This window comes from Brassica oleracea, chromosome C2, assembly GCF_000695525.1.
Source record: "Brassica oleracea var. oleracea cultivar TO1000 chromosome C2, BOL, whole genome shotgun sequence".
NCBI lineage: Eukaryota > Viridiplantae > Streptophyta > Magnoliopsida > Brassicales > Brassicaceae > Brassica > Brassica oleracea.
In genome coordinates, this window is record NC_027749.1 from 25,290,124 (window position 1) to 25,305,106 (window position 14,983).

General features: G+C 37.8%; 3 protein-coding genes and 1 pseudogene across 3 annotated transcripts; 2 read left to right on the forward strand and 2 right to left on the reverse strand.

The window, feature by feature from the left end:
- Window positions 1-203: 203 nt before the first annotated feature.
- Window positions 204-2,864, reverse strand: LOC106322914 (auxin transporter-like protein 3). The gene is made up of 7 exons (XM_013761067.1): window positions 2,653-2,864; window positions 2,404-2,589; window positions 2,191-2,303; window positions 1,893-2,076; window positions 1,695-1,792; window positions 1,151-1,616; window positions 204-671 (listed from the first exon to the last, which is right to left on the reverse strand). The coding sequence occupies exons 1-7, from the start codon at window positions 2,827-2,829 to the stop codon at window positions 477-479; spliced, it is 1,419 nt and encodes a 472-aa protein (XP_013616521.1). The 5' UTR covers window positions 2,830-2,864; the 3' UTR covers window positions 204-476.
- Window positions 2,865-5,245: 2,381 nt separating this feature from the next.
- LOC106320741 (pathogenesis-related protein 5-like) lies at window positions 5,246-7,009 on the forward strand. Its single transcript, XM_013759109.1, has 3 exons — window positions 5,246-5,464; window positions 5,732-6,395; window positions 6,797-7,009. The coding sequence occupies exons 1-3, from the start codon at window positions 5,404-5,406 to the stop codon at window positions 6,927-6,929; spliced, it is 858 nt and encodes a 285-aa protein (XP_013614563.1). The 5' UTR covers window positions 5,246-5,403; the 3' UTR covers window positions 6,930-7,009.
- Window positions 7,010-8,694: 1,685 nt separating this feature from the next.
- On the reverse strand, window positions 8,695-10,148 carry LOC106320731 (cell division cycle 20.2, cofactor of APC complex-like). Its single transcript, XM_013759098.1, has 2 exons — window positions 10,031-10,148; window positions 8,695-9,932 (listed from the first exon to the last, which is right to left on the reverse strand). The coding sequence occupies exons 1-2, from the start codon at window positions 10,094-10,096 to the stop codon at window positions 8,721-8,723; spliced, it is 1,278 nt and encodes a 425-aa protein (XP_013614552.1). The 5' UTR covers window positions 10,097-10,148; the 3' UTR covers window positions 8,695-8,720.
- Window positions 10,149-12,665: 2,517 nt separating this feature from the next.
- Window positions 12,666-13,352, forward strand: LOC106323833 (annotated as a pseudogene).
- The last annotated feature ends 1,631 nt before the right edge of the window (window positions 13,353-14,983 follow it).

Genomic DNA, 14,983 nt, shown 5'->3' on the forward strand with positions numbered 1-14,983 from the left:
ATTCATTTATGCATCATATCTTATAATGTTTAATTTATAAGTTAAATTATGCATTTACATAATCTGATTAGTGGTCATCACCTGACGAAAACGAATGTGACTAGTCTCTTTATGTAAAAAAATCTTTAGCGAGTAGATGAACTTGTTTTCATGTTGTGGAAAGATAGAGATCAAACACAAACACACTGGAAAATTACACGATCTATGGAAGAACATTAATTAATAATAGGGTTGGCCTAATCAAGATAGCCATCACACCTTAACTAAGGAAACAAAAACCCCAATTTACCAATACAACTCAACATGAGAAATAAACAAACCCGACGTGAAAAGATTATTGTCGTCAGACAATTACAAAGAGAGGTGATTTTCAGTAATTATAGTAACTTATATATATTCCAGCTTGAAACAAAAACTCCCTTAGATGAAACCCTCGTTCTAGAAGGTCTTGAATGGCCAATACGTAAATATCAAGGCTAAGGCTTGCGAGGTGGGCATTGGTAGCATTTGGTGAATAGACCAAAAGTGTCGATCTGACGAACAAAATTGACCATACTTGCCCATCCTCCGAACCCGAACCCAACGACAAACACCCAAACCACAACAAATATGTTGATGCAGTAAGTACCCATCCATCCTCCCAGCACTCGTGGCGGTCTCTCCACTGCGTTCTGTTCACGATATATGAAAATATAAAATAAGTAGATGGTTTAACCCAAAAAAATAATTATTAGATGTATTAAGACCATCTTCAATCAACGGAGACTTTAGTAGAGTATTTCAACATTTTATTTAATAAAAAGAAGAAAAGAATGTCAAATGATTCTCTCCATTGTTTTAACTTTAAAGAGATTTGTTAGAAACACACATACCATGTATCACTTTATAATTGGTTTAACTTTTTATTTAATTATGTTAGAATTATTGTTATTATATTTTATAAGATACCAAAACACCATATAATATTTTCACACAAATTAAATTGGTCTAACACATCTTTTATTTTTCTATATTATATAAAGTAATAAATAGTCGTCGAAATGTGAAACAACAAAATTTCTAAATTAGATTCTCTAAACAATGTTTGTTAGGAATCTAGTATCTCTTATGAAAATAAAAAGGAATATGTGAAAAAGGAAAAAGATCTAACCTCTCTGGAAGGGGCAGGAGCAAAAGTAAGCATGTGAGCCAAAGCAGGGATGATGTAGACAGTGAAGCTGACAAGGAGAGATCCGACCGCAGAATTGATTGGTCCGAAAAAGGGGAAGATGATGGCTAAGAACCATATGGGTAAAACCACTGGTAACCTAGCCATGGCTCTTTTGAACATGCTCTTAGTCTCATGCACACCTATCAGTTTCTCCCACACAAAATATAACGGTGTAGACGCAAAGCCAAACGTTATAAACTGATGGATAAGCATAAGGATCACCGCGGTGTCTCTGAAACCGGACTTCGGGAGTAGAGAGAGTGCATTGGAATGAGTTAGCAATTGATCGCCAAACGCCCAGTAAACCGCAGACGCAGAAGGTAGCGTTAGCGTTAATACGTATATAGTCGCTAGTAGATATATTGCCTTGAACTTTTGCGGTTTCCACATGGCATGCATTATCTCCCTATTTACATCATTTTCGATACATAATTTAATTAACAAACCATAGAGCAACCTTTTAATATAAGAAAAAAATGCTTACACAGTGACGGCATGACCACCAAAGGTGTAGAGAATGTTGGTGGCTCCGGTAAAGTAGAGAACCATTGTGGTTGGACCCGAGTGTTTGACATCCTCAGCCTTTTATACATTAAAAAGGTTCAAAGTAAATAACTACGAGACCAGGTGACAAAGAATTTTACAAACTAATTAAACATGATTTTGTTCTTAATCACAAGACCTGGCCGTGAAGGAGAGAAGCAATGGTGAGGTACCAAGAAGTGTAAGTGGTCATAGCGAGTCCCAGGAATGACCAGATTCTATAGTTATGGAACGAAGGAATAAAAACAGTTGTTGCACAACACGCTCCAAATATGTATGTCCATGTCCTCTTGTCCAATTTATCATTGATATAATATATATTGCTGCAGATTATTCAATACTATTATGTAAATATCAATTGTGTCCAAAGTCAAAAAAGAAATAATTTTATATGATAATAAATAAATAAAAAGAAAGAAAGAATTATATTAATTTACCTTGCACAAGCAATGAGTTGAATAACGGATCCAAAGAGAAGAAAAGTGCAATTAAAGATCAGTCCAATGTTCCTCCAGTGTTTCCCCAGCAATCCATCCAACACCTCAAACCACTTTTCAAGGAAATTAAAAACTAAAATTAGCAACAACAAAAACAATATAATTGAATTTTTTTATCCAAAACAAAAGAATTGTAACAAATTAGTGAAATACCTGAATAACGTGATTACGGAAATCGAATTTTTCTCGTTCTTTACGAGTTCGATACTCAACGTAGAGAACACTAATGAGATAAGCAGTCCAGCTTCCCATTAATCCATAAAAGAGTTGAAACAAGATTCCCGACATCATCCCTAGTTGTGAGAACGAGTATGGTAACGTCAACAGTACTTGTGCCACCTGTGAGTTACAAGTTAGAGACGATGAATACATACATTTATTATATTATAATACTATAGTTACCTGGTTTGAAGCACAGCTAAACCAAGCATCATAGACAGAACCTCCATGCCAGAAGAAGTTAGAGAGCTTTGTCTTAGTTGAAGAAGTGTTGTTACTGTTACTTGTGTTTGATTCTTCTTCTCTCTCCATTTCTAAGTAGTTCCCAGCGATCACTGTCTCTATCTTCTCTGCCGCCATGATCACTTCTTCTTCTTTCACTCAGTTTCTTAGCTTCTCTCTTCCACTCTTTAAATAGAGTTGAAGGCTTAGGTATGATATGATTGGTTGGTGAGCGAGTTATGTCACCTAATTGTGACTGTTACTGTATTCGGCGAGCGTGGATTGGTTATTTTAATGGGCTTGATTTATTTGTTGGGCCTATGGGTATCTCTTGAGCACTACTACACGAGCGGGTAGGCCCACTTTAGGATTGTTAATTATATATTTTGACCCTGATAATATGCAAAAAGAGGGTTAACTAATTATAAAGTTTTGCAAAATAAAGAGAGACTAGACTAATTATAAGTTGATAATATAGAAGCGACGACAATGATGATTTGTTTCTTCTTTTTAAAGAAAGGATGTATAAACAATTATTTTCAGTCATGATGATTGTAACAACTAGAACAATGAATAAAACATATTGGTCCTTTGGGAGTAAGGAGGAAGGATACCGATCTATATCTATAGCAATAATCAATTATATTTCTAAGTTTTCATGTTTTGTCCGATTATATTGTATAGCTGTTAATTGGAACTTGAAAAATCCATAAAACCATGCCCTTGTCTAGCGTATATCGCGTACCACACATATCCAAAAGCTTGAGTTTGACGTAGAAATTATACTTAGCTAGTAAAAATGTAAGAAAACGTGATTTGTGAGGTTAATCGAGGATTGGGAATGGATCCAATGGAAATAATGATTGCTAATCAGGTGGGATCATTAGTGCTAAACATAATTACCGCACGTGTCTAGCTGTCTTAGCCTTATTTTACTTTCTTTTTAGCCCTTAACTTTTACGATGGATCGAACTATTAATGGGTAGGAATCATCATTTTACACCTTTATTGCTTTTCTAACCCGGGCCAAGATGGATGGCAGCGGAAAGGAAACTGATCACTAATCTACATAATATGTATATTTTAAATTTCTTTTTTTTGGTTAGTGATACATATTATATATATATTTCACTTTTAATTATATGCTATTGTCTTCAAATATACATAATATGAAAGAAATCAATGTTATTGTCTTCAAATAGAGCAAAAGTTTCGGGTATCATTTTGATTATAAGATTGATAAAAAGTAGCAAGTGATTGCAGTTAATCAGGAATTTATTCCCAACTGATAGTTGGTACCAATGATTTTCATAACGACAATAAGATTGTGAGATTTGTTTTGAGTTGATCTTTGAATTAGATGGCAACAACGCATTCGCGCTTTAATACTGTCTGACATGAGATGGACACTTATTTCAGAAAGCAGATTTTGAGAATGGGTTGGTGAGCTCAAACCCAAATGGGCTAAATGACACATTAGGGAGGCCTATGTATAGTCTTGGATGAACTAACTATACCGGGACATGGCAAGGCTAATATTATCAAGATAACTGTAACATACCCGCCCACCACTAACGGACAATCCACGCCTGCGTTAAGTTTACTAATCATGCAATCACCACTTGACATTTTCCCGTGTTTTGGCCTCACTTGCACAATATTGCAAATCACTTTACGATAAGTCACATATCATTTCACTATTCCAGCTCAAGCACGCTTAACTCCGGAGTTTTTAACAGATGTAGGACAGAAAAAGTAAGTCAGCTTTGGTGACATAGGTAGTCAAATCAATTCTCTTAAACTTTTCCATATATCACAACTCGGGATGTTACAATTAACTCCTCTCAAAGAACGCAACGTCTTCATTGTGCTCCACGACAAGTCTCAAGACGCCTTTCGGGTCAGAACCGAGATAGCTAATCAGCTCTGGTACCACTTGTAACGCTTTGTCCATCCACGACTAATGAGCCATCCACGCCCACTCACTCGGCCCATGAGCCCCGTCCTATCCGACGAGTGGTGCGTTAATTTTTCCAAAAGCCCGAAAGTCTTGTTTACTTCACTCGCACAGTATCACAAATCACTTCATGATAGGTCTGGAGTTTTTAACGGATGTGTAAGAAAAAAAAGTAAGTCAACTTTGATAACATAGGTAGTCAAATCAATTCTCTTAAGCCTTAATATATATCACAACTCGGAGGTTACAGTAACATACAAACACCGGTCAAGAAAACGCTTCAAATTTGCAACAACATTTAATGAAAAATAAGTAGACAGATATAATCAATACATACATATATATCATATAATTTATATATCTAGCTATATAAACATACACGTATATATAGATGCGCATTTACATGTATAAAAATATCCATTTACATGTATAAAAATATCCCAACCTTTGGGACTTGATTACTTAGCTAATAAACCATCTCAAAGAATACTTGCATGAACGCATCAGGAAAGGAATAACACTACCTTTCCCAAACCAAAACAAGCTCCTTAATTATTTGACGCACAGAGTAACTTGTTTTTGCGGTTTTACAGTACTCGAAACGATTATTATAATTTGAGATATAGACTGTCCATGCATGCAAGTTATTCTCTATACCTCTTAAAAAGGCAATCTCATCTCAGTAATTCTCCGTTACCCAACCATAACCGGACCAACGAATAGGATATTTTGATCGTTAAAACATTTCCAGTATTATGCATCTTCGTTTCAACTTGTCACCAAGGATCTTGTTGCTATTTCTAACACTATTATCAGGTAATTATCCAATATCCAAAATATTTTTAATGGTAGATGTGTATACACATGCATTCATCATGTATATATATTATTTTCAGGTAATATTTTTATTTTATAAAAAGTCACAAATATAACTTAAATTAGTTAAAATTGTTACATGAGAACTCCCATTATCTATAATTTTTCTGCCAATGAATTTTATCAATTTTGATTTTTGTTTGGCACATTCAATAATGGATTCATATCCGTTAATGATTAGAACTCTAGTGATTATTTAACCTACAGGGACAAAATGGTCGGAGTCAGCTCGAGTATTCACAATCGCAAACTCATGTGACCAAACAATCTGGCCAGCGATAACACCCGGAGAAAACTTCAACGGCGGAGGATTCGAGCTCAAACCGGGCCAATCCATAGTCTTCAACGCGCCAGTAGGTTGGTCAGGTCGAATATGGGGCCGAACCGGCTGCAATTTCGACAAAACCGGAACCGGAACATGCGAAACCGGTTCATGCGGCTCGACCCTAAAATGCTCAGCCTCCGGAAAACCACCGGCTTCACTCGCTGAGTTCACGTTAGCCGCATTGGATTTCTACGACGTGAGTCTCGTCGACGGATTTAATCTTCCGATGTCGGTGACTCCGATGAACGGAAAGGGAAACTGTAGTGTCGCCGGCTGTGTGGCTGACCTGAGATCGAAGTGTCCGCCGGAGCTTGCCGTGAACTCTAAGGGGAAAGTGGTTTCGTGTAGGAGTGCTTGTGATGTGTTCGATAGAGATGAGTATTGTTGTAGAGGAGTTTATGGGAATCCTGTTACGTGTCGACCAACAAATTATTCGAAAATGTTCAAGGAAGCTTGTCCTACTGCTTATAGCTATGCTTATGATGATCCGACCAGTATCTTCACTTGTTCCGGCACTGATTACGTCATCTCTTTCTGTTCCTCCAAGTTTGTGTCTTATCCTTTTTTCTTTTGGTGTTTATATTTGTTTTTGACATATATTTATACATATTTTAAAGCTCAAACACATTAATTTCTATAACATTTTAACATTTAAAAGAAAACCAATAATTTTAAGTCTGAACCCCAAAACATTACTTGTGTGCTTCATATATGTTCAACCAAAAAAACATTATTAATATTTGTGTTTACATTTATAGCTATAATACATTTTAGGCTAAAGTAAATGTTATAATCCTTTGCTAATTTCAAATGCAGAGGTAACCAAAACCAAGCAATCTTTTGCCCCCAAAAACTAGCAATCTTGGCCACCTAATCTTTGTGTTTGATTCTGTATTTCTCTTTTGATTTTGTATGTTTAATTTGATTGTTATTGTGTATGTGTACAGGAAGAAGCCGGTGTGTACGTACCATGATAAGAAGTTGGCATGCAGCGATGGTTCTGGTTCAAGTGGATTCAGGACGATGACTGGGAGATTGTGGCTTATATTGATGTCTCTTTTTGCTTTTATCTACTCTTAGTTCTTTTTTTTCGAGGAAAAATCCTCAGGTCACTAAGCCACGTTAAATTCAAAGATAAAATGTCCCTATCGAAAATCATCTTTCAGTATTATGAGTCAACATATTGTATGATCCAATAAAGATAAAAATCAATTTTTGATAAAAAAAGAGAACCAAAAGGAAAAGGGCAAATCTCCAAAATAACACATTTCTAAGTTTATATCACAAAAATAGCACTCAAAAGCTAAAATGACCAAAATAGCATTTTATCTTTTGAAAAATTTAAATTTTTTTTATTTTTCAAAATTTGAAATCTTATCCCAAAACCCCACTTCTCAACTCTAAACCCTAAAACCTAAACTCTAAACCCTAAAACCTAAATTCTAAACCCTAAACACCACCCCTTGAGTGCTATTTTTGTGACTTTTGAACTTGAGTGCTAGTTTGGGAACAAAAACTTGATTTAATGCTATTTTAGTTTTTTCTCAAAGGAAAACTGTCTTTATTTTTGAAACAAATCAGGAAAAATTACAAAACAAAGAGTTCGTAATATTTCAAAAGATAATGTTTCAACCTAATCTCATAGCTCTCAAGACTGCTGCTATGTACATGATCCGTTTCAGTTCCAATCAAAACCATCATTTGAGAGCTTATTATATCTTTATTCTCTTCTTATTCCCCATTTTGCTTTGGCCTCATGGATCATCATCATCATCTACTCTTCTCTTCTGTACTGACTATGACGGACCTTCCTGTGACCGTCTCTGATGCTTCTGGGAATCCCTTGCCACGTCAGCTTACAGCTGTGAGTTCCAACTTCCAAGCTGTAACTAAACTTCTTAGCCATGTACACCGGCGCCATGCTGGTCTTGGCTATGTGCATATTCAGATTTTCCATCTGGCTCATTTGTTACCGTTGTTTCAGAAGGCTCCCCAACTTTATGCTTTTCTCTGAAAATGACACGAGCAACATCGATCAGTAGTTTGTTTCCTTCCAGAACCACCAATACCTAATGTTTCATTTCTTTTTTCCTGGCAGACGACGGGTTGAAATGGGACAACAACATCGCATTTTATTTCCAAACCGATGTAATTTTGGATCCTGACGATTCACCAACCTTAACCTCAATTGGAACAGATAAATCTGGGGAAGTAAGACAACATCGGAACCAATAACTGATGATGATCTAGCATCGCATCCCCTGTTGCTTGTGGCCTGCCACGTCCCCGTTTTACAGGTTCTGTAGTGGCTGCTGTGATTTCCGCAGAGGTTCCACGGATTGTCAAGTGCTTCCAGGCAGGTTATCTAATTTTACCAGTTGCCAAACTCTTTTCAGCACGCAGAATATTTGATGCAGCATTTGGCTCAGTCCTTCTTCCTTGTCTTTGGGAGAATCGGTCTGACAAATCTTTTCAAACTCATCCTCTGTCAGTTGCAATTTTGCCAGTTTTAAGTAATAAGCAAAGGTGCAATTGACTGTTCAAAAAAAGACTCAACAAACCTCTCTTGCAAACAAAGACGAGCGGGGATAGGTGCAGAAATTTTTGACCTTGACCCCTGTAACCATTGAGAAACCAAATTAAGCGAATATATATATATATGCACAGGTAATATTCTACAAGCAATGATTATCCTTGGGGATATAATATCATTTAAGGCAACACTGGCGCAGCATAATGTTCAGGAAGATAATGGGTAAGAGCCGGAGAATAAGCTCTCTATTCAACATATACTTTTACAAAAAAACTAGTTTGAGGACATTTTTCTAGTCAATACAGTGGCTGGAGAAGGAACCTCGGGTAGTTGAGTTTTCAACGAATACGAGCGACATGAGAAAACGGCTCATGAGCTGCTTTTGGAACAGTTTTTTTGGCGGTGGTGTCAGGTAGTCCAAAAACATTCCAAAAGCACAGATTCTCGTCTCCTGCAGCTGAAACTACAGTACAACCATCTGGACTCTGGGTCATAGATAGAACTCTTGACGTATGACCAGAGAGCTCAGCCATTTTCACCATCGATGGGTACTTCCACAGTGTGAGCTGAGACCCATGTGAGCAAAGCAGCTCTCTTTGATTGTTGCTCCATAAGAGAGAAGAAACTTGGGAAGCAGTGTCAAGCGAATTCAAGCAAGCCCCTGTGCGAGTGTTCCAGAACTTGATCTTCCTATCTTCTGCACCACCGCCAGATGCAAGCAAATCGCTTTGGAAAGGACACCAAGCGAGAGCCTTAACTGCAGATGTATGCCCCCTGAGCCTGTGCAGCCACTGCGTACAAGTAGAACGATCCCATATATGTACTAGACGGTCGTTTCCGCCGCTAGCTAGTTGCTGACCAGATCCTGACCACTTGAGCCCACAGACCTCTTGAGTGTGACCCTTGTAAGTAGACACAGGGTATGACATGAACCGCACATCGTTGTTGAAGATACGTCCGTCCATTCCCCCGGTTGTCAATATATGACTGTTCCAGGCCAAGGACCCAACTCGTGTGTGGTGGAAGCCTTGCAATGTTCTCAGTAGAGTCTTGGTTACACAGTCCCAAATGTGAACTTGACCATTGTTGAGCCCAACTCCAAGGTTGATACCATCATGTGCCCAGTTTAGACTTGTGACAGGTCCTTGATCTTCACCATACGTGACAAGCGTAGTCACGGAGCCAGTGGAAGCATCCCAGAGACAAACAGAGTTGGCCAAGGCAACGGCTAGGACATTAGCACTGCTCCAGTCGAGAACGTTGAGATAGAAGTCATCCACAAGGCCAGGAGCATCCAAAGTTCTCTCGGGACGCTGAGGAATGCGTCTAGGAGGCTGATGCTGATGCTGATGCTGATGCTGAAGAGAAGAAGTAGAAGGTGGTTTGTTGGTGAATGCGAGGATTCGAGTTCGGTTAAGACCCATAGTCTCAGCCAATTGCTTTCTATAAGCTTTTCTGGATGAACTGACCTCTTCTTCTTCTTCTTCCATAAGAGCCAAGTGAGCATAGTCGAAATCCATGGCTGATCTGTTCGGTATGAATCTGTCAAACTGTAAGAACAAAACAAAAAACAAACAAACAAACAAGTCAGTACAACAAACTCGATTCAGAAAAAGAAGGATCAAAACCCTAATTCGAAGAAACTTACTTTTTCCTTCTTGGAGTTGCTCACGGGAAGGAACCTGCGTTGGAGAACTATTCGACAAGTGTTCATTGCTCTCTCTCTCTCTCTCTCACGTTTTGTTCGTTGCTTTTTTCGGGAAGAAAAAAAGAAAGAAACAAGTAATAGCTTTAATCACCTCGTTGCACCACCTCTATTTATAACCCGCCTCATTAACCGACACTCAACAAATATAAGGAAATAACTCAATTTTACTATTTTGTTGATTAAAAAAAAAAAAGGAAATAACTAAACGTTTGTTCTTTGCGCAGGATTTGGGGAGAATAATCTATTTTGCCCCAATCAAAACAAATTATTCTCAATTCCCTCTTTTAAATTCTCTTCCACAATTTACCATTTTCTTTTTCTATTTTTTTTTTTCTCTTTCTGTAGGTGAGTCCCAAACGTTTTTTTTATACTTATTAATCTTTGAATTTTTCTTGGGTTTATCTTTAGGATGAATATGTTGGTTCACAAACCATTAATAAGTTGTCAATTCGTATCTTGTTTTTAATTAAAAAGAAAAAGAAAACCATGTAGCATTCTCAACTTCTTGACATTAACGGTGGTTGAAAGTGCAACCACTATGCATATCGACTTTATGATCGTCTTTGAGATGCTCAACAAGGGGTTGGAAAATGTCGTGACACCCTAAGCTTTGGTACCGGCATGAAACCTCCAACGATTCCGCAACCTTCTCGAGAGCCAAGCATCTTATGTTGCCGAGCTCGTAACAGCATGTAGGGCACGTGTTCTGCACTTGTTGTTTGCAGCTGGAACATAACGTGTGGCCATTGGGACACTATGGGAAAATTAACAAACCTAGATGTCAACGTTAACTACACAAAAGTAAGTTGAGTGTCGGAGAAAGAGTAGAACAGTCGCACACACACTTGATTAATTGGAGGATACATGAGATTTGTGCAAACCGGACATTCGAGAAGCTCATGAACACCATTGCCCTTTTCGAGTTTTGTCTGTTTCATGTTCATATGTTTTGTGTAATCAGGAGAACGCTCTTAGATATGGGATCATATATATATATATATCATTGCATGTAACTCTACTTCTCTGTCTATAAAGTTTAAAAACTGAAGCTTTCTATTGCCTAAAGATCTTACAGTGATTTATTCTTGTCAACAATACTCAAGATTGCTGATGTATCTGTATTCATGTCTGCAGATGGGATCGGGATCAATCCCCAACAGGCGCAGGTGACATTTTTGAGTTCTTGAATTGGCTTTTACTCGTGCTCTTTCTTTTTTACTTTTATTTGTTTGTGTAGCTCATTCTAAGCTCACTTATTGTCAATCTCTTAAGTGGAAAGCTAATGTGTGTTTGTTTGTTTGATGTCAGGAAACGTGTTCCTGAAGCATGGATCTGAACTAAGACTCATCCCCCGTGATAGAGTTGGAGCTGCGTTTTGTTATTGATCCAATGAATCTTGTAAACCGAATGAGTGAAACACAGTACCAGAAACATATTAAAAACTTTTGACATATTGAAATGGTTATTGACTTATTGTACAACTTCCTATTTTAGACAAGCAAGGGAACTGGATCTGGTTTAAAGTTATATCTTTGGGTCTAATTCATGGTTATGTGTTACATTTATATCGTCTATGTGCAGCACTACACAAAGCTCGCGCATCTCTTTGAATGTTTACTTACTCATTTGGCTAGCGATTTATTTTTGTCTAGTCCGTGCGGTGCGTTTACGCTGTTATATCCGGTAGTACACTCTAGCCAACATTATTGGATCCTTGTCGGGCTGATTAATTATAGTCGATAATGCTAAAGGCTCAAGCTCCAACAAAGCCACGTCGATTCTTTCCTTTCTAGGGAATAAGAAGCTCAATATTTTCGTTTATCAGTGTAGGCCCCAACGGGCCTAAACTATAATCAACTGACCGGCGATAAGAATTCGAGTAGAAATCACTTTGTATCTAGTCTGAAAGAGAAATTCATCTTTGTTACTATAAATAGAAACGTCACACTTTGACCTAAATGCAAATTATCTTCCATTTTTAAAAACGTTTCGTGCGTCCCACGCAAACCTCGCATTTTTAAAAAATGTCCCCTATCGAAAATCATCTTTCAGTATTATGAGTTATATTGTATGATGATCCAATAAAGATAAAAACCAATTTTTGATATAAGAACAGAACCAAAAGGAAAACTATCTTTATTTTTCCAACAAATCAGGAAAATTACAAGACTGAAGGAGTTTGTAATATTTCAAAACATAATGTTTTCAACCTGATCACGGGGAGATTTTGATCTCATAGCTCTCAAGACTTTGCTATGTACATCATCCGTTTCAGTTCCAATTAAAATCATTATTACAGAGCCTATACGAAACATCATTTGGAATCATCTACTCTTCTCTCCAAATCCGTCCGGTGACTCTTAACTTGCGCTCTTCTTTGTCACTGCCTGAAAAGAACAAAGCCATGTTTCTAGGGATTATGAGACCGTCGTGACTATCACGGACCTTCCTGTGACCGTATCTGATGCTTCTGGGAATCCCTTGCCACGTCAGCTTACGGCTGTGAGCTCCAACTTCCAAGCCGTAACTAAACTTCTTAGTCTCGTTCTCGTCTCCCATGAACCGCAGAAACGCCATGTACACCGGCGCTGTCCCCAGCTGAAACGCCTCAAAGTGTAAACAGAACTGTCTTCCAAAAAAGTTGAACACCTAAACCAAAAGCATCAGACAAGAGATAAAGATTCTTTCTCTCATGTCTAGAATAATCATATATGTATGTAGATAAGATAAGATGCATACCGTGAGCATCCATGTAGCATTCTCAACTTCTTGAGGATTAGACTTGACATTAACGGTGGTTGAAAGTGAGAGCAACAACTGCGCTCAATCGCCTCAGGAGTCACATCCTCTCCATAGTCTTCTTATTGTTTACAACAGTGCTCCACCTGCACTGTCTTTTACTCAGTTTGTCTGCAATATCTGTAATGTGGGTATGGATGGTAGGTTTTGGTCTTATAACTGTTATGCTTGTAACTATCATGTTCATGCTTCATGTGCTGTGAATAAGCCCAAACCAGTGGCTGCTTCTTCTGGTGTTGAGAAGTGTGGGACAACAAGTGATGAAGGAAGGGCAGTGAGCGCTGAATCTGTTCCTGGTCAGGGTTTGGAGACAGAGCAGACGCAGCAACCTGCTGCAACAACAGAGCAAGTGCTTTGAGGCAACAGCTTAAACTTCAAAGGTTTCAGCTTGAGCTAGATATGAGTTCTGCTCTCGCCTCTCGCAAACATGATTGGCTCCTTCAATCTCAGTTCTTTCGTTTGAAGTATCTTTGCGGTACTCTGCTATGTTGTACTTTTCAGTTTGTTTGATGTGATGCATTTACAATTTGCACACAAAAGCTTGAAAATGGTCTTTGTTCTTGTATTCTGAATATGCAGTAGTATATCTTGTTGGTTTGAATAGTTTCAGGTGAATTGGAACCAAAGACGTTAGAAAAGTAGCAAAGACAGTTCCCTTTTCCTCACGTATGGCACTGTTGGATAATTAGTGTTGTTTTTTTTGTAGGCTATACTTGATCACGGTCTGTGAAACAATTCCAATCACGTTGAGAAAATCTTGGAAGCTAAAAACAAGCATAGTGGAACAGAATGAGTAGGCTAAGAGCAAAATGTTGCTGGGAAACAACAACAATTAAAACTACTTTGGTCAAATTCGGTTTTGGAATGTGAATTAGGAAGCGGTTCAAAGCAGAAGAGATTAGAGGAAGTGAAACTGATGGGTTGTCAAATAATTTTCTAATCAATAGCGCTACTACACAGGCCATGCCAAAGGTACAAAAGAAAACAACTAGTATCAAAAGAATCTTCAAATTTCACAAATAGTGAAAAAAGAAAGTAAGCAAATGTAATATTAACTCTCAAGCCTAAAACACAAACAATGAATCATTTCAGAGTTTACAGTAGTAAGCTCACTTAGTCACCACATTGGTAATAACGTGGGGTATGTACTCTCCGTGATATGATATCCACTCGTCCCTCTTTGTATCATCGTCAACTTTTTTTTACGCCTATGATCCCTACTTTTCAGAGTGTGAAGAGTTCCCAAACGGTCACCTCATGGACATCAATGTTCGAATCCTCCTCTCCCTCTCAGCTCTCTGCGCACTTGGTGTGCTTTTCAGCTTCTCAAGCTCTTCCGTCAGATAAATCCCCACTTGATCTATATAGTTGAGGAGCTCTGGAGTGAGGGCCTCCTCTCCATCAGATAATTCCTGTAAAGAAACCACCCTTGATAGTGCTTAGCACTAGCCCAAGACCGTAATACCCGAGAACCCGAAAAAACAAGAAAATCTCTAAGTATGAAGAATAAAATGGAAGAACTCTCAAAAGATTTAGAGAACTTTGAGTAGAACACTTTTTCTTTAAGAAAAACTTTCTTACTATTACACTTGTTCAACTTCTTGTTATTGTTACAAATGAGAGGATGAGAAGGTATTTATAGCTTCCATATTACAAAATATCTCATATATTTTAATCCTAAATCTAGATAATTCTAACATAATATCTATATTATTTTATTCTAATTATCTAGATATTTGTATAATAATATCTAGATTTTTATTTTGAGGAGGTGGGGGGTTTTTCTAGAATTTGGGTTAAGTTTTGGGCTAAACATGATTAGTAAAATTTTAGCCCAATCATATGACCCAAATCAAGTTTAACTTCAATACTCCCCCTTAAACTTGATTTTGTCCACCATTCCGAGCTTCGAGCGAAGTATCTCGAACTGACCTTTTGGTAATGACTTGGTGAAGATATCAGCAATGTTGTCCTCGCTTCGAACCTCCAAAGCTTCAATTGTTCCATCAAGCACCTTCTCTCTTATGAAATGATGTTCCAATTCAATGTGCTTTGTTCTTCCATGGAACACTGGATTATTGGCCAGCTTGATAG